Source organism: Solanum dulcamara, chromosome 11, assembly GCF_947179165.1.
Source record: "Solanum dulcamara chromosome 11, daSolDulc1.2, whole genome shotgun sequence".
Lineage (NCBI taxonomy): Eukaryota > Viridiplantae > Streptophyta > Magnoliopsida > Solanales > Solanaceae > Solanum > Solanum dulcamara.
This window is the reverse complement of record NC_077247.1, coordinates 45,169,547-45,188,214: the sequence shown is the minus strand read 5'-3', so window position 1 is coordinate 45,188,214 and position 18,668 is coordinate 45,169,547. Positions and strand designations below refer to the sequence as shown.

Below are 18,668 nucleotides of genomic sequence, written 5' to 3'. Positions count from 1 at the left end.
TCAAGAAAAGTAAGATTATTCATTCACAATATATGCCAGGTAAGGCTGCGTACAACAGACCCTTGTGGTCGGGCCCTTCCCCGGACCCTGCGCATAGCGGGAGCTTAAGTGCACCGGGCTGCCCTTTTTAATATTTTCTGATACAAATCAGATTATACCCCAATAGACTACATTTCAGCTACATCAGAAAAAAAGAAAAGGATAAATGTATATATGAGTAAGGAAAAAAAGAAACACAAAAATAGACCTAATCTAATTCTTGGTCACAAGATGAAGAAATAATCAGGCTGAAGTCATATGCAATGCTACTAAGGATGCATAAACTCCATCTTTTGTGTTCATAAGAACATCATGCCTTCCTTCCTCAGCAATGAATCCATTCTTCACAACAGCAATGACATCAGCACCTTTGATGGTGGTTAAGCGATGAGCTACAACCACGGTTGTCCTATTTACCATTACTCGATCCAATGCTTCTTGAACTATACGTTCTGATTCTGCATCTAATGCGCTTGTTGCCTCATCTAGCAAAAGAATCTTTGGATCCTTCAGTATAGCTCTTGCAATAGCTATTCTTTGCTTTTGTCCACCTGATAATTGTATCCCTCTTTCCCCAACCGATGTATCATATCCTTGAGGCAATGAAGATATAAAGTTGTGTGCATTTGCTGATTTTGCTGCTTGAATGATCTCTTCTTCTGTTGCATTCCCCTGTCTGCTGTATGCAATGTTGTCACGAATTGTTTCGTTAAACAGTATTGGTTCTTGACTAACCAGGCCCATTTGTTGCCTTAGCCAACTTAGCTTAAATTGTCTGATTTCCACACTATCCAAATATATCTCTCCTGATTCAGGATTATAGAACCTCTCTATCAGGCTAATGACAGTTGATTTCCCGCTTCCACTCTCTCCCACTAGAGCAACAGTCTACAAAGAGAACCGGGAAAAAAAATTAAGCCAATTGAATAAAAGATGAAGTACGTTATAATGTAAAGGGAGTACTCGAAAATACCTTTCCAGAAGGGATAGTTAGGCATAAATCCTTGAAGATTTGGACATCCGGGCGAGTTGCATACCTGTAACTCACATGTTTGAATTCAATATCTCCGCGGACAGCAGCTAAAGTAGTGCCAACATCAGAACTGGAGTCAATCTTGGGTTTTCTATCAAGAATTTCAAATATAGAGGCTATAGAATCCTTGGCTTTGTTATAATCTGGAGCCATTCCTGTGCTTTGAGTAACTCCAACAGCTGATAGAGTCAATGCAAAGAAAACCTGCAACATTATAAATTCTTTTCAGAAAATAAGTATTGATATGCAAGAGCTGAGAAGGAAGAGAAAACCGAGAGACTTTACCTTAAAAACTTGGCCAAATGTTGCTAATCCATGATGAATAAGGACAGATCCTATGAAGAAACAGAAGGCATTTGTACAATACAGTATAAATGAGCCAAAACCTAAGCTAGCTCCACTAACAACTCCTATCTTCACTCCTTGCTTCATCGGACCTTCACATTTCTTCTGGTACATGTCCATCACTTTTTCCTCTGCACAGAATGATGCCACTGTTCTTATACTCCCGACAGCATCGTTTGCTATTTGGCTAGCTTCTTCATACATCACCTGGAAAAATGAGAATCCATTTTTAAATTAATTCAAGCTTGTTTGAATGTAATCGATTTTTTAAAGATGAGAAAAGATGGAATACCTTTGCATCAGCACTAAAGCCTTTGTACATCTTGGTCTGGAGGAATCCTTGCAAACCAATTAAAGGCAACACAAGAAGGATTATAAGTGCTAAAATCCAATTGGCAGTGAAGGCTATCACGAGGCCAGCTACTACAGTTGCTATGTTCTGTACAATAAGTGCCAGTGCATCACCCATAAGAGTCCTGACCGTGGAAGCATCAGTTGATAACCTTGCACCAACTGCACCACTGCAATCAAGAAAATTTCACTTTTTTAGCCTATAGCACTCTGTTAAGTACTTAAGATAGAGGGAGTAAAGGAAGGATTTAATTCTTATTGATTTGTTAACAAACCTTGAATGTGCAGGATCATCGAACCAGCTGATTTCTTGGTGGACTACTTTCTTAAAGGTCAAAGAACGAATCCTCTCAATCAATTTCCCCCCTGCAACTCCGAATAAGTAGTTCTGGAAAGGTACAACTAGCAAAGTTACCACACCGAGGCCAAGATACATGAGTGCCCAGAATCTTGATTCACTTCGCAGCTTGTGTGGTGGGTAAAAGAATATTTTAATAGCTGTCGCGAGTAAGAGTCCAAATAACGGGAAAATCAGACCATGTATTATTGCAGCCAACGATCCAAGTAACAGATATGGAAGCTCAGGTTTGTTTAGTTTAGCAAGCCGCCTAATAGAAACTTTCTTTCGTTTCTCTAAGCTTCCCTTATCTTCTTTTTTCATTTCCTCATTTCCTATTTCCGCTTCGTGAATATCAATTAGCCCAGGAACAGGATAGCTTAGTGTGAAAGAATGTCTAGATGATCCATGGCTTGTCGATCGCTTCATTGCTGACAATCGCTGGCTTGATGACCTGCTCAGGTTATTATCCAAATCTGTGGTTAAATCCACCTTATCAAGGTCCATATTTTTCATGTTTTCTTCTTCTCTATTCCCTCCCTGCATTCTCACAAGCTGGGAATATGCTCCATTTGGATCTTGTATTAACTCAGTATGTGTTCCTATTTTCATGATGAAGAAAAAGAAGGAATATGGTTTAGTTATACACAAAAGTAAAGTCATAAAAGTTCTTTAGAATTTTTACCTTTTTCTAGTAGTTTTCCAGCATTCACCACCGCTATAAGATCAGCATTTCTAATGGTTGTTAGACGATGAGCAACAACAACGGTCGTTCTATTTGCCATGACTTTTTCAAGTGCTTCTTGCACGATTCGCTCTGATTCAGCATCAAGTGCACTTGTAGCTTCATCAAGGAGGAGTATTCTTGGGTTCTTTAAGATAGCCCTTGCTATTGCGAGTCTTTGCTTTTGTCCACCAGATAGTTGTGTTCCATGCTCACCTACCATAGTGTCTAGCCCCTACAGAACCCACAATGAAAACAATGAATCTCCCATTCGTTTGCCTATTTAACAGCTAATTATAAGTGTGAACATGGAATAAAGGGGAGTTTGTATATTACCTGAGGAAGCTTATAGAGGAACTTAGCAGCATTAGCAAGTTCAATGGCTGTCTTAATCTCATCTTCAGTAGCATTTTCTTTACCATAACTGATATTCTCTTTTATGGTTGTCGCAAACAGGATAGGTTCCTGACTTACCAATCCCATCTGTTGCCTTAGCCATTTGAGTTGAAATTTCTTCAAATTGACACCATCTATTAATACTTCTCCGGCTTCAGGATCATAGAATCTCTCCAGTAAACTGATAACTGTGGACTTCCCACTTCCACTTTGCCCAACCAAAGCTACAGTTTTGCCACTAGGAACGACGAGTGAGAATCCACTAAAGATTTGCACATCTGGCCTGGCTGGATACCTAAAATACACATCTTTCAGCTCAATTTCACCCTTGATGTCTTCCAACACAGCCCCACTCTTGTCAAATGTGTCAATCAGAGGTTTCCGGTTGATTGTCTCAAACATTTTGTATGCTGCAGCCTGTCCTGCTGCAAATGCATTCAAAGATGGAGTTGTTTGTCCTAGTGACCTGCAAATTGATAAAGAGAACAAGCAAAAGTGTTTCAATACTCTTTAGCCTAAGCCAATTTTCCATTGCAACAGCTTTAAACAGAGAGTTACTTACATTCCACCAGTCATTATAGCCATAATAACATTGATGACATCTCCACCCTTATAACCTCTCTCTATTATCAGTTTGGAACCATACCAGACCGCAAGTCCATAAGTAGAAAAAACAATGAGCAAGACCATGCCAAGTCCAATGCCTGAAACAAGCCCTTGTTGGACAGTAGAAGCACAGGCAATTTTCAGTTTGCTGTCATACTTATCTATTGCCTGCTTCTCTCCAGTGAATGCTGAAACCTGAAGTTATCCAGCTTTCAGATTAAAATTGCAAGTCTAATACAAAATTATATATGTAGAAATATTTGAATCAGGCTTTACCGTTCTTATTGCTCCTATTGTTTGCTCTACTACATTTCCAGCTTGTGCATAGGCAACTTGTCCGCGACTTGACATTTTGGACATGATCAATGCCATAGTTCCTCCAGCAATTACAAGGGCAGGTATGCAAGAAACCAAGACTATCGACAGAAGCCATCCCTTAACAAACGCGATTATGAAGCCTCCAACAAATGTTGAGAGGAATTGAATGAACTTCCCAACCTGGAATCATTCAACATAGGTTTGTTATGATTATTTTGCAAGAAAATCAATAATAACTACTAACATTAGTCAATTTGCATTAGCATTTGTATATTAATTAAAAAAATTGCACCTTTTCACCCAAGGCATCTTGAATGAGTATAGTATCTCCAGACATTCTTCCAATGACTTCTCCAGTGGTTGTTTCAGTGTCAAAAAAGGCTATGTCTTGCCTCAATATTGTCTTCAAATACAGTCCCCGAATTCGAGTCGCTTGTCTCTCTCCAGTAACCATCCAACATGACATCTCTGTAATGTTACAGGGCCAAAATTTTCAATATTGAGTGCACTATTACCATAGTTCAAGAACTCAATTTTACAAGTTTTTTGTTATAGTTCATTTTACACATTCTTGATCCTTAGATTAGAGTCGTGTTATCGTAGAGCCGGAATTTTCATTAGAAGAATTTAAATTAGATTAGTCAAGCCCCAAAGTGGTTACCCAAAAACCAAAACAATCCTTAAATTGATTGTACAACAATGTTGGGAAATTACCTTTTCTTAGGAATTTTACTGACCCAAATTTTCCTAAACATGGTGGGGGTAGTAATTGGTTGAAAATTGCCCTTTTACTACTTTTGTCTCTTTATAAAACAAGCACGCAAAGGCACCGATTCTCTTAAAAGAAATATATATAATCTAATAAACGTGAGAGGGTACCCCACAAACCTATATATGACTATAACATTTATTTTGAATCAATTTCCAGTTATAAAAATATTTATTCAGAAAGTAACTTATGGTATTTTTATGTTAAATATATATATATATACATCTTTTTTTTTATTATACATATTATAATATTCAGAAGCTTCGATTCAAATAAAATATATCAAAATAATTTGAAAAAGAAAATACAGGCGAGTGTATACTTACGTAAAAAGGATGCAATGCCAGACCCAACAGCGAGGTAGACATAGTAAATGGAAACCTGGAATCAAAAATTGAACAAAAAGAAAAGTTAATTAAAGAAGAAAAAGTAACACATTTCAGTCAAAAGTTGTTTATTATTAGACCACTTAGGAACAGTAAATTACAATGTTGATTGGACTGTGAGATAATAAGAAAAAAATTAGAGTTCACATAGGTATATACTTTTGATCTTTCCCACTTTTTCTAGTGGGATTTGCAAAATAAAAAAATTGAATTAAGTTATATATTGCATTACATAGCAAAAACCAAATTGAATTCTATATGAGAAAATCATAATTATGTTTGCCACAAAGGAAAAAAAAAGTGAATTTAATTGAAATATCTTATCTTATTATAAAAAAAGGAAAATTTAATTGATGAGTGGTGCCATTAAGGGTTCTTAATTCTTATTCTTCGTTTTTTTAAAAAAAGAAAGTAATAGTGTAAAATCACTTTTACATTATCAGTACATGTAGTTTTTCTTAAACAAAATTAAGACTCTCAGTATTATTGAACAAGATGTACAGTTATAACTCTATCCAACATGCTTATAGTATTAATTTGTTGAATATTATACTATAACAATTATTTAAAAAATAATTATACTCTCAGTATATATAACTAAAAATAAGATTTTTATGCTTTTCCTTGTACCAACCAACCAACCCCCACAGAAGAAGAAAATAAAAGCTGTTTGTTATCATTCTTCTTGTTGTAGAATGAGACCTTAGAAGGCAAGTTTTAAGTTTATGTAATCGTAGTTAAAAAGTCACAACTTTCATTTGATTACATGAAACCAAGAAATTAATCAACATAATTAATAAACAAGAACATATACAAATTAAAAGAAGAAAAAAAAATGTGTTACATACATACCTTTGAGATTTTATGTACAACTTCATCATAATTAGAAGAACCAAAAGAATTAACAAGCTGGCCAAATATAAGCGTCATTAAAGGTTGAGTTAATCCATTGCCAATAGCTCCAATGGTTCCAATTATCATTAGGGCAACATCAAATTTATCTGCGAAAGAAAATAATTTGTAGAATGACACTTTTTGATCTTCATCTCTTTTTTTTTCTCCATTATTATTATTATTATCCTCCATCTTCAACAATATATTATAATATCACTTTTAGGGTTTTAAAGAAGATCAAGAAGAAGAGAAGAAGGGGCTATTTCATAAGAAAGTTGGTTAGTAAATATCAAGATTTCAGGATACTTTTGTTATTAGGTTAGCGTATTTATAGCTAGTTTACCTTTTTTTTTCTTTTCTAGTTGACTTCTGTTAAAAAATTTCCTATTTGTAAAAAAAGATAAAAGAATTATTATATATCTCTTCTAGAAACATTGAACGTATTATACATAGTCAATAGGATAATTATTGCCACGAAAATAATAGTACTAGTTTTTTCCATCAAAAGGGAAAAAAAACGTTTTTCTTCCATTTAATATATTTGAAATAAATTCTAAATTTTATAAAATGTTGGATAGTGAAACACAATTTCTTTTGAAAAATGTTTTTTCATAAAGTATTTTACTTCCTACTTGTGCATCAGTCGGTTCGATTTATTGATTTTCAGTTTTTAAATAAGTTAAACCAATAACCGATATTTTTTATTGGTTTTGGTCTATCAATTTTTGGTCCTTAACGATTCGATTTTCGATTTAATCAATAAGAAAATTAATGCGCATAAAATAATTGTATGACTTCTCAAACAATTTAGTGCGATAAGACAATAATGTAACTTTATAGAATGCTCATAAAATAGAAACAATAATAACTAACATGAAAATAACTATACTAGTGCATTAACTTGTGCGCACCCAAAGAGTAGTGCTTGCGGATTTTCTTTGTCATAAAAAACAAAGAACTATACTAGTGCAACACAAATAAAAAAACTAGGACAATAATGTGAATTGAAGGTTAAAGGGCAAAAGTTATAACCAATAAAGTACTGATATTAATATTTAATTTATGTAGGGGTAAAGTAGTCATTAATATTATCTTAATGGGTTATCGGTCTACTCAATAACTCAATATTAAAAAATCAATATCAAATAAATAATCCAATAATTTTTTTTTATAAAATCACTCAAAACCCATTAACTCAATAGCATTTTTTTCAATTCAATTCATTGATCGGTTCGATTTTACATACCCTACCTAAAACACCCTCAATGTCATGTTTTGATAGTGGTTTTTAATTACGTAGTAAACTTTCAAGCTTTTTTCTCTCGGTACGTAATTGATTTCAATTTGGTTACATTAGTTAGGTAGCATAACTACAAGCTCAACTTATGCAAGTGAAGACTCATCTGGCACAAAGTTTACCCCATTGAATTAATAGTTGCTTTTACTTTGAAATATGATTAATAATCGAATCAAATCAAATCAAAATTAATAACAACTAAATCAATTAAATTAATTTGATTTTAGTTTAAATAATTTAATAATTATTTGAACTAATTTGATTTTGATTTTGATCAGTAATTGATGAGTAAAGTTGTATACGTTCTCCCTTGCCAAACCCTATTTTGTAAGGTAATGCTCGAATGTACTAGTAATAGCTGTATTATCTTTTCTTTTCCTTTTTCTAGTTTAATTCTGTTTAAATTTTTCCTATTTGTAAAAAAAAAGGTAAAGAATTATAATATCTATTCTAGAAACATTGAACGTATTATACAGTCAATAGGATAATTATTGCCACAAAAATTGAGTGGTAAGCTTAGCGCCCTAATTGTTTGTAATTTTCGTAAACTAATATGTATGTCACGTGAAGATAATAAACTTTAATCTCAATAAATTTTTAGAAATATATTATTATTAACTTATAAGTAAAAAAATCAGAGCGGTAGACATCAAAATTTTGTAGGACTCTACAAGACGAGTCATGTTTCTTGGAGGCTACTCTACCCTAAATTCTAATTCATGCCTATATAAAAGGTATTATATTCACTTGAAAAGACATCTCGAAAATTCCACAAATTCATGGAATATTCATAAAGAGATCAAAATATGTCAAACTCTTCTTGATAATTAAATACTTGAAGAAGATTTATAAATCCTTTCATAGAGATCAAGTTCAAATCATCCTGGCTAGTTCGAGAAATACGCTACTAAAGGCCCTCGAATCACGATGTTGATCAAATCCAAATCATCTTAGTTCAAGTAATACGCCACTAACATCCCTCGCATCACGAAGAAATCCAGAGAGAAGAATCAAGGGAGGAACAGAATTGTACCACATTGTTTATCAACAAAATATTTTTTGTTTCTTCATATTTTACTTATGATTGTAATTTATTTTTCATCACTTTAAAATTTGTTGCAAACAAATACAAAAAGTGAAAGTTCTATGTTTTATAATTATATTTATTTTAGTTAGACATATTATCACGTTACTATTATCAAGTGAGATTTACCTTGATTTCTCTTGTTATTTATATTTTGGCTTATATGAGTTTTACTATTAACTCAAATTATTAGACTATATATAACAGGATAAATTAGTATATTTCACCAGCTATTATAATACTAGTAATAAGCTACCAGCACGGGTGTCGATGGTCTTTAAAAAAAATCAAATCGAATCATATCGAACAGATTATAGATTTATTTTAGTAAAATTGCATTTTTTATATATATAAATTTATACCTATAGAGAATAATTAGGTGAGTTTTTAAATTTTATAAAAATAAATGGGAAAAAAATGAACCGTGTCATACCGTTCCAAATATATTTATATTTGCAGAATATACTTTATACATTAAGTTTATACGATGAAACATAAATATTTCGTATTTAGTCTAGTCGAATGAAAATTGATACAAGTTGACACAAAATTAACACCTAAAAAACCTATTATACTACTTGTAATGTGGCCTTCCTATTCATAAATTAAAGCTTGTCTGAAATATGCTGCTTGTAATATGGGGTGGTAAAATGAGTAAATTATATAGTTATTTAATTTATTTGATTTAATTTATTTTAAATGGGTTGGTTATTCAATCATTTAACAATGGATCAAATATTATTCATCGTAAAACATGAATAACTTGTGGTAACCATCAATTTCACTCCTCTTAAATTATGCAAGTGTAGGAACCTATAAAAGTACAATTAAAAAAATATTTTTTAAATAAACTTATTTTTCTCTAATTTAAGAATATAATTTTCATAATTTAAAACTTTCCTTTAATAAGAAAATATTTTTCAAAACTTTCTTTAAACCTCATCATGATCCAAACCTGAATTTGATCCCCACCCGGCTCTTGTTTCTGACTGGAGACTAGAAGTTTGACTTCCCAACCTCGATTTAGGACACTCACTTTTCAGAAATTCTTTTTCTAGAAAAAAATGAAAATATTTTCCTTTATACCAAACACACACTATATTAAGAAAAAAATCTTGTAATATGAAAGTATATTTCTTTACATAATAAGAAATAATGGATATCCATATTATCCCTTTCAGTTTATCCTTTTTAATCTATGAGGTCGAATATTTTATCATGACTCATTTTCAATTAACTCATATCTGATTCGATCCGTCCATTTATCACCCTTAAACATTAAACCTTTTTTCATAAAGCTTGACTCAAAACTATTCTTGGTGCCAAAAAAAAATAATGAAATGGATGGAAATTATTGAAAATGTGTTTTCTTTTCTATTTTGTTACTTGAAGCTCAACAACTCCTAGAGGAGAGTTCTTTCACTTGAAACACGTTGAAGCACTTGAAATTCCCTGAACAAAAATGTTTAGAGAATTTTTGTCAAAGCTCTACGGAAGTAAATTTTTTTAAAAATTAAATATGATATATTATCATCAAAAGGAATTACAAAAGTATGCATAATATCGTTTGTTAAATGTGAATCTTATACGATAATTTACAAAATTAATTGAATCATATTGATATCGGGGAAAATAATTTAAATGATGAAATAATTTTGAAAAGTCTAATTTTAATTATATAAAATAAATTTGACCATCAAAATAATAAATTTAAATTAGTCTTTGAATTAAAAAATTCAAAAGAAAAAATCGTGAGAAGGATCAAATATACCCCTACATGAATTATTTTTTTAATAAAAAATAAATTTAAAATTATTTTTTCACTTTCATTAGAGAAAAAAATGTATACACAAGCTATTTATGTAACACTAGGAATATATATAAATCATTTTCATAACGAAAAATAGTATATCAGACCTTTTTTTTTTAAAAAAAAAAAGAACTTATCGTAAAGGGAAAAGGGAAGGAAAGAAAACGAAAAGAATGCATGCATGTGAAGATAAGAAAGTGAAAGCAAGAATAGTGTGGTTGTCCATCTACACAACATTAATTATCTTTATAATATATGACTATACAAAAATCAAAATTAGTCTTTTCACATACTTAGTATGTTGCACTTTTTTTTTGTTTTTATTCTTTCCCCATCTCTATGAAATATTTTTATCAGGTTTTATCTCTCTTTATTATTATTATTATTAAATTATGTGAATCATTGTTCATTCTTAATATATTCAGTCTCAAAAATTATAATTTATTTTTATTACTTTATGTGCAATAATTTCAGACTGTTCTTTATTATTTACATGTTTCTAAATTTTGAATCCTATTGTTAGGCTCCAAAAGGTACGTTTGGAATTTGTCATAAAAAAAATTATCACTTAGAACAACTATGGTTATGAATAAACAAAAATAAGGAAAACTATTGTTACGATGTCAAATCTAAAAGATGACTTTTTAAAATCATCCCTATTATAACAATTTACTGCTTCAGATACAACTGCAAAAAAATATTGATTTGACCCTTTGTCCACCTTAAACAATATATTTGTATTGTAATTGCATGGTACCCTGTATTTAAGGTGAAAAAATAGTATGTAAAATTTAGGGAATAACTTTTTTTAGTTTATGTGGAACAAGTACTATGTTGCTCAGACTCTTCAAAAATTATTGATGAAGTGATTGTATTTGTTGGGTTTAATTGATAGGTTGAATGGGAAATTGAGGGAAAAAGAAGTGGAGAGGAAATGATATGTTTTCTCTTGCTTTATTAAATAAGCTTTGGTCCCACATAGGTGGTGGAAATGAAAAGTCTCCTACTTAAAAGTAGAAGCACTCCTTCATGTTGCTAAAGGGTCAAGAAGAGGGTCTCCCCTCGTGCCGTCGTCGTCGTCGCTCGCTCGGCTTCGGCGATTTGGATTTGGTCAATTGATATGATTGATTGATAATCTTTTTGGACCAAATTTTCTTTAAATTTTTAATTAATTAATATTATTTATTTATTTAATTAATTAAGTGGAAAAAAAATCCTGACCCGCGACCCGTTTCTTTCCCGGATTAATTTAAAATTTCCCTCCGTTTTTTCCAACGGATTTTTGAAAGGTTGCAACCTTGTCCGAAAAGTTGCAAACATTTTCTCAACAGGCAAACATTTTCCCAACAGGTGTCTTTTCTTAAAAGGTGTAAACAGTCTATATATATCTATTAATCCTCAGAATGTTCCATACGAAATTCTGAATATACCATCTTCTTCTTCTTTCTGCACTTCCTAAAACTCGTGTGAAATACAGCCATCAAGTGGTTCGCAGTCACCAAAAATTAGCAGTACCTCTACTTTGGTGAGTAAATCGTTCTATCCTGGGAGGAAAGATTCCAAAACCTCGGGTACTTTGAGGGGAATAATTTCCTTAAGGACACACTGTGCAGTCAGTGGGCTCGATTTTGTTCTTGCATTAAATTTCCAGATTCTGTGTTTTATTATTTTTAGTTGTTGTTACTGTTTTAATATTTTCCAATACAGTTTACTAACAGTATTTTTGTTAGAGTCCGAGCAATATCTGGAACAAGTGATTGCCTTTTTAAAAAAAATTCGGAATTCTTCCTGCTTTATGTAATGGTTTATTTTCTCATGATCCAGGACACTCGTCTCCAACGGTTACTCTTATTGGATTTCCTGAACAATGTGAATTTTGAGTTGGGGTGCACAACACCTGAAAAACAATATCGTTAACATTTAGATGTCATGTTCATAAGATCAAGGTAGTAAAATCACAAACTATATATGTTAATAGATTTCAAAAAATATCTAAAAACTCCACATTTTTAAAATTCAATTGAATCTCTTTCGTTATAATACATGTTCACCTGGTAGCTTGCACCACATCCAGCTCCATGCTTAAAAAGAGCTTGATTTCCCGCTGTGATCATCGTGTTGTAGGGAGCACTTGCTACATCATTTTCTAGACCACATGCTCCGCCTAAAACCAAAAAAAAAAACAAGGATAACTTTGATAAGATGAAAATTCAGATAGTCAAATCAACTAGATTACGAAGATATATTCCTACAAAATTGTGTTTTAAATTCAAAACAGGTGTATTTTTAATTTAATTACTAGGCCATTCATAATTTTGTTATGAGAAAAAAGGATAACTTTCAAGACATTACCACTTCCAGGACTAATATCATTTTCATAAAAAGTTGCAACAGCTGATGAACCACTTGGTTGACAAGAAGAAAATGTAATCAAATATGAGCAAAAACCTAGACTGATCATCCAAAGGAAAAAATACTGAGAAGAATTTGCTGCCATGACCTACTAATTATATTAGATAAGTAGTAGTCTAATGTATTTTTTTCTAATTGCTTATGCAATTCCATGATAGTTTAGCTTATTTATAGCAAAAAAGGTGAATATTAGTTAGTTGAGGATATTAATTATAGATAACACCACTTTAACAATTTAAGATGATTAAGAATTTTAAGGTCTTGATATTTAATTTGCAGTAATATAGGATTTTTCTAATATAAATGTGATTGAAGATTTATTATATCTTATTCATTTCCTCTCCTTAACTCTTTAGGTTGTTTTATCTTATGAAATTAAATTAAATATCACGCTCTGAATCTAGATCTTGAGCAGAATTGATATGTGATGTCATTGGTGACCTAAGTGCATCCATAACATGCATTAGACACGAGCATACATCTAGACATGAGCGAAAATATAGTTTAAACGCATTTGAAAGAACTAGTCTTAAAAAAAACACTTTTCATAAATGTTAGTTATAATAATGAAATTAATGACAAAGGAAATGAAGGTCCAAACTGAAGCATAACTTTGTATATTTTTTAGGAACCATAAAAAAATGAAAATTATACATGACCAAACAGGCCCTTAGATCATACACTATGCTAAATACAATGACTTGGATAAAATTTAAAAAAAGAACCTCAATCAATAAGTACATACTAAAAGTAAATAGGCAGTAAATTTTGTACGCTAACAACATATAATTATATTATACCATCAGATTAAGGTGATATACCAAAGGCGGACGCATGTTATGTGAACTAATTGTAACGATCCGTTCATGTCATTATGGATAAGTTAATGAGAAAGAAATTTGGGCCAAAAATTTTTTAAGTAGTAACTTAGAAACTTTGAGACTGATTAAACTTTGACAAAATCTGAATCAGGTGTGGTTTAGAGCAATACGATAATGGGTTTGAGTTGATTACTAAGTTTTGGTTGTGTACTGGTAGTAAGGCGTCAAGGATCCCATACGGCTTTACGGAATCGAAATTGGGCAAGTAGAACTCTAGAAATTGATCTTGGCGTGAAAGGATTGTATTAGAACATCAAGGTTTGAGGTTGTGTTGTGAAATGACGGCTTGAGACACAATTCTGAGTCTCTGTCTCCGTGCAACCTGCTATGGCGGAAATAATCCCGCTATGGCGAGGGGGGCTATAGCATCTAGTCACAGACATAATCGGAAAAAAGTCCAAAAAACATTATTATTGCTGCAACATTTTTAAAGATCAAAGGACGACCTATAAGGCTATTTTCTTTCAGTTTTCCACCAATTTCTTTGGTAAAGGTAAGTTAATTATTCCTATAACTTGTAATTCGATTATTAGATCTTAGATCTATGAGAATTCACTTAGGAGAAGGTTTTGGCGTAAAATTAATGGTGGAAAAAGCCCTAGTTGGGGGAGGTGATCATGAAATTGGCCAAAGGTTAGAATTTTGATATAATCCGAATAATGTAGGCCAATGTTCATTAATTTCATGTATTTTTTATTATTTTTAGATCAAGAACGAGTCAAAGCATTGAAAAAAGGGAAAATTCCAGTTCTTTAGAGTTTCAAGGTAGATGATGGTTGTGTTTTTCCGTTTGTGTTATATGTGCCCGTTAACTACTTCAATAGTATTACATGTATAATATATAATTAAGGGAAAGGAAAGAACATGAATTGAAATGACATCTTGTGATCAATTTGCATGCAATAAATGCATTACTTGGTTGTACAAGTATGTGTGGTTATTCATTGTGGTTGTGATTATGATGCGTGAATTCATGTTGGATCAGGTACCATGTCGGTACATTTAGATCGGGTACCACGTCGGTATAATTGGATCGGATACCACATTGGTATATTTGGATCGGGTATCACGTCGGCACACTAACTATTGGAATGGGTACCACGCTGGTACACTAACAGTTTGGGTATGAGTTTCATGAGAGGACCACTGTTGACTGTTGAATTGTGATTGAATATGTTTACCTATATAATAATTTAAGAGTTGGCATAACTATGATGTGATCATATATATTGTTGCCTTACTATGTTGTAGTTATTGTCCATATGTCATTTATTGGAAATGGTGGCATGATCCATTATGTACTCATACTGCACTTGCTCTTTATTTATTGAGTACGGGACATATTCAGGCGGTTGTTAAGAGACCTCACATAAAAGATCACTTATCGTCGAATTCAAGGGTGAGGCAGTTATTTCAGGTTGTTGTGGATTCATCTTAGTTCTTAGTCCTTTCATTCTTGGACTCAAGACTTTTAGACTCTTATTTTATAGTTATTGTTTCAGAGTTGCATCCCCTTATTCTAGACCCTTTAGTTAGAGTTTTTAGTACAATGACTTTCAGGTTCTAGGAAGGTAATTTCCGTATAATTGGGTGAATTTCATGAGTTTATGGGAACTCATCTTTTAAACTATTTATTTAAACTATTCCACTCATTGAATGCATGTTTTGGTCTATAGCTATGTTCTAGTTTGGTTAGTTTTGGTTCTCCTACCAGAGGATTAGTGTGGGTGTCACTCAAGAAGGGTCAGGATCGTGACACTAATGTCATCCGATACTATTTCATTTTAAAATAAGATTTCTTTCGTTTTACTTTGATTGTCTTGTTTTGATTTGAGATGAAGCTTTAGAAAGTAAAAAATACTTTTAAATCTTGTTATCTTAAATTAAAAATATGTTAAATATACCAAAATGTCATTTAATCTTATAGTTTTAAATATGTCATTCGAAAAGTACCACGATAACTTATCTATGAATAATATGATTCAACTCATACATTAACACTAAAGAGCTAATGGTGGAAAATCTTAAAAGATGAAGGTCTTAAATTAAAAGATTTTACTTGTAGGAAAAAAGAAATTTGTTTAAAAAGTAAGGGAAAGGGATTAAAAATGCCCTTAAACTATTTGAAATAAATAAAAATGTCCTTCATTTATAATTTAGTCCAAAAATGTACTTGTCATCAATATTTTGGTCTAGAAATGCCCTTATTGTTATTTAATGGGTCAAAAATGCCCCTATTGTTACAAAATGGGTCAAAAATGCCCTTTTCCAAATAAATATTTTTCTACCCCGTAAAAATAGGGATAAGGTTTACGTGCACCGTAAACACTACTTTTGGTGATTGCACTAAATATTGAGAACAATGTATATGCCATATTTTGTCTGAATTCTTTTATTTAGTGCACTCTCCCTCTCTAGTTTCTATCTTATTATAATTATAATTATGCTCTTATCAGTATCCAGATTTTGACTCTTTTAATATAAATTACATTGACTACTCATTGACTTTTAAAAGGAGGGAAAATGGTCAAATATATTTCTCAATTATTCAATATGAATCCGTTTACTTTTGTTATTTTGGGGCTCAAATATGCCTTTCAACTAAGTAAAATAGCTTTAAAATACCTTTTTTTTACTGATGATCGCTTCAAAACAACGGAAAACACCTGTTGATTGCCTCAAACATTTTGTATGCTGCAGCCTGCCCTGCTGCAAATGCATTCAATGATGGTGTTGTTTGCCCTAGTGACCTGCAAATCAATGAGAGAACAAGCAAAAGGTTTGCACTTCTTAGCCTACATTAAATTGTCCAATGAGAAATCTAAGATGCTCTAAACTTGAAGAATTTTACACTTACATTCCACCAATCATTATAGCCATGAGAACATTGATGACATCTCCACCACGATAACCTTTCTCTATTATCAGTTTAGAACCATACCAAAAGGCAAGTCCATAAGTAGAGAGAATAATGAGTAAGAGTGTGCCAAGTCCAACTCCTGAAACAAGGCCTTGTTGGACAGTAAAGGCATAGGCAATTTTTAGTGTGTTGTCCTACTTATTTATCGCCAGCTTCTCTCCATTGAATGCCGCAACCTAAACTTAATTATGATTTATGTTAAAACTTAAAAGTCTTGATGCAAAATTATTTAGAAAGATTTTGGATAGTACTGAGGCTTTACTGTTCTGATTGCTCCGAGAGTTTCTCCACTACATTTCCAGCTTGTGCATAGGCAATTTGTCCGCGACTTGACATTTTGGAGATGATCAATGCCATGGCTCCCCCAGCAATGACAAGCGCAGGTATGCAAGAAAGCAAGACTAGTGAGAGAAGCCATCCCTTTGTGAAGGCGATGATGAAACCTCCAACAAATGCCGAGAGGGATTGAATGAACTTCCCAACCTGCAATCATTCAACACCTTAGTTAGGCAAGGTTAAAACATTAGTGAACTGCAGTAGTAGGCTAGCAATAGAACAACACCTTTTCACCCAAGGCATCTTGAATGAGTATAGTATCTCCAGACATTCTTCCAATGACTTCTCCAGTTGTTGTTTCAGTGTCAAAGAAGGCAATGTCTTGCCTCAGTATTGTTTTCAAATACAATCCCCTAATTCTAGTCGCTTGTCTCTCTCCAGTAGCCATCCAACATGACATCTCTGCAATAATGTTCAGTCGCAACCTTATACATTTTATTTCTATTTTTGAACAGCATAACCCGCAGCCGCTACAACCTCTGCCACAGCCGCAGCCATTCGGGTGAGCACTCTTTTGGTAAGCATTTTGTGCGCGCCTGGTAAACCCTCACTATGTAATTTTAATAGTACGAGAACACGAATTTAGTTTTTATTTTATTTTTTAATGCTACAATATTGGGAAATTAGTTATCTATGCTTTGGGAATTTCATTATGAGAAATTTTCATAGCAAATTTTCCTAATTAAGCTCATAGTGAGGTAGCGCCATTGATATAACAAGCATAAGATCTGTATACACAGACCGCCATGAAAGGATCCACCCAATAAAACTATACCTATACAACATTTTATAATTCTAAACAATTTATTTGCTCATAGTTGGCAAGACAAATAAAATTAATTAAAGAACAAAAAAAAGAGGTTAAGATTTGAAGATTTAAAAAATAAAAAAGAGAGAGGAGGAGGTGAACGGGAAATAAGAACTCCAACAAAGCTCTATCTCTCCGGCGACGCCATTTTTTCCGGTGTCCTCAGCCATCGGCGACGATGGATCGTAGCGGGTGTTAAAAAAATACTCTCTATGTTAGTTTGAATTTCGAAAGTTAAAACAATTTAATTTTAATGTGAATTTGAGTGTGTAATTTTTAAATTTTTTTGAAATAAAGCTAAAAGGAAGTTTTATTTGAATCTCAAAAAGGTTTCGTATCAATTGAAACATGGAAAGTATTAGAAATAGGTGAAAGTTCATGGGATAAAAAATCAATATTATGACTTTAAGCCCCGTAATTTGAAATTATCAATTTGAATTTTTTGTTGTATCTTAATCATTTGAATATGTAATTTGAATTTTTTATTGTATTTTAATTTTATAAACATGAAAAAATTTAAATTTATAAAAATTATCAACACTTCCTCAACTTTTATACAATCTTATTAAATAAGTAAATCACAGTTTATGAATAAAATAATAAAATATTTTAAAGAGCCGAATCATAAATTACATGTATTCATATTTCTTTTATAATTAAATATTAATTACATATAATTACAAACTTTCTACTAGACCAATAAATCATAATAGTAACAACTAATTATTCGTTGATACAATCTTTTCATATGATAACGGACGATGTCTTCTTGCAAAATCAAAATTATGATCTTTTAAATATAAAATATAAATTTATGAGTCAAGTTTAATATTTTAAAAAAAAATCACAATTTAAAATCCTGCTTTTTAAGAAATTTGTGATTTAAAATCATAATTTAAAATTAAAATTAAAAAACTAAAAT

At 32.0% G+C, this 18,668-nt stretch overlaps 1 protein-coding gene and 1 pseudogene across 1 annotated transcript; both read right to left on the bottom strand.

Moving 5' to 3' along the window:
- Window positions 1-127: 127 nt before the first annotated feature.
- Window positions 128-6,469, bottom strand: LOC129874578 (ABC transporter B family member 9-like). The gene is made up of 12 exons (XM_055949882.1): window positions 6,157-6,469; window positions 5,245-5,299; window positions 4,442-4,617; window positions 4,108-4,329; window positions 3,788-4,026; window positions 3,166-3,691; window positions 2,791-3,064; window positions 2,044-2,707; window positions 1,710-1,938; window positions 1,358-1,624; window positions 1,013-1,276; window positions 128-927 (listed from the first exon to the last, which is right to left on the bottom strand). Exons 1-12 carry the CDS (start codon window positions 6,388-6,390, stop codon window positions 283-285), a joined length of 3,795 nt encoding a protein of 1,264 aa, XP_055805857.1. The 5' UTR covers window positions 6,391-6,469; the 3' UTR covers window positions 128-282.
- Window positions 6,470-10,972: 4,503 nt separating this feature from the next.
- LOC129872616 (putative expansin-B2) lies at window positions 10,973-12,886 on the bottom strand (annotated as a pseudogene).
- Window positions 12,887-18,668: the final 5,782 nt, after the last annotated feature.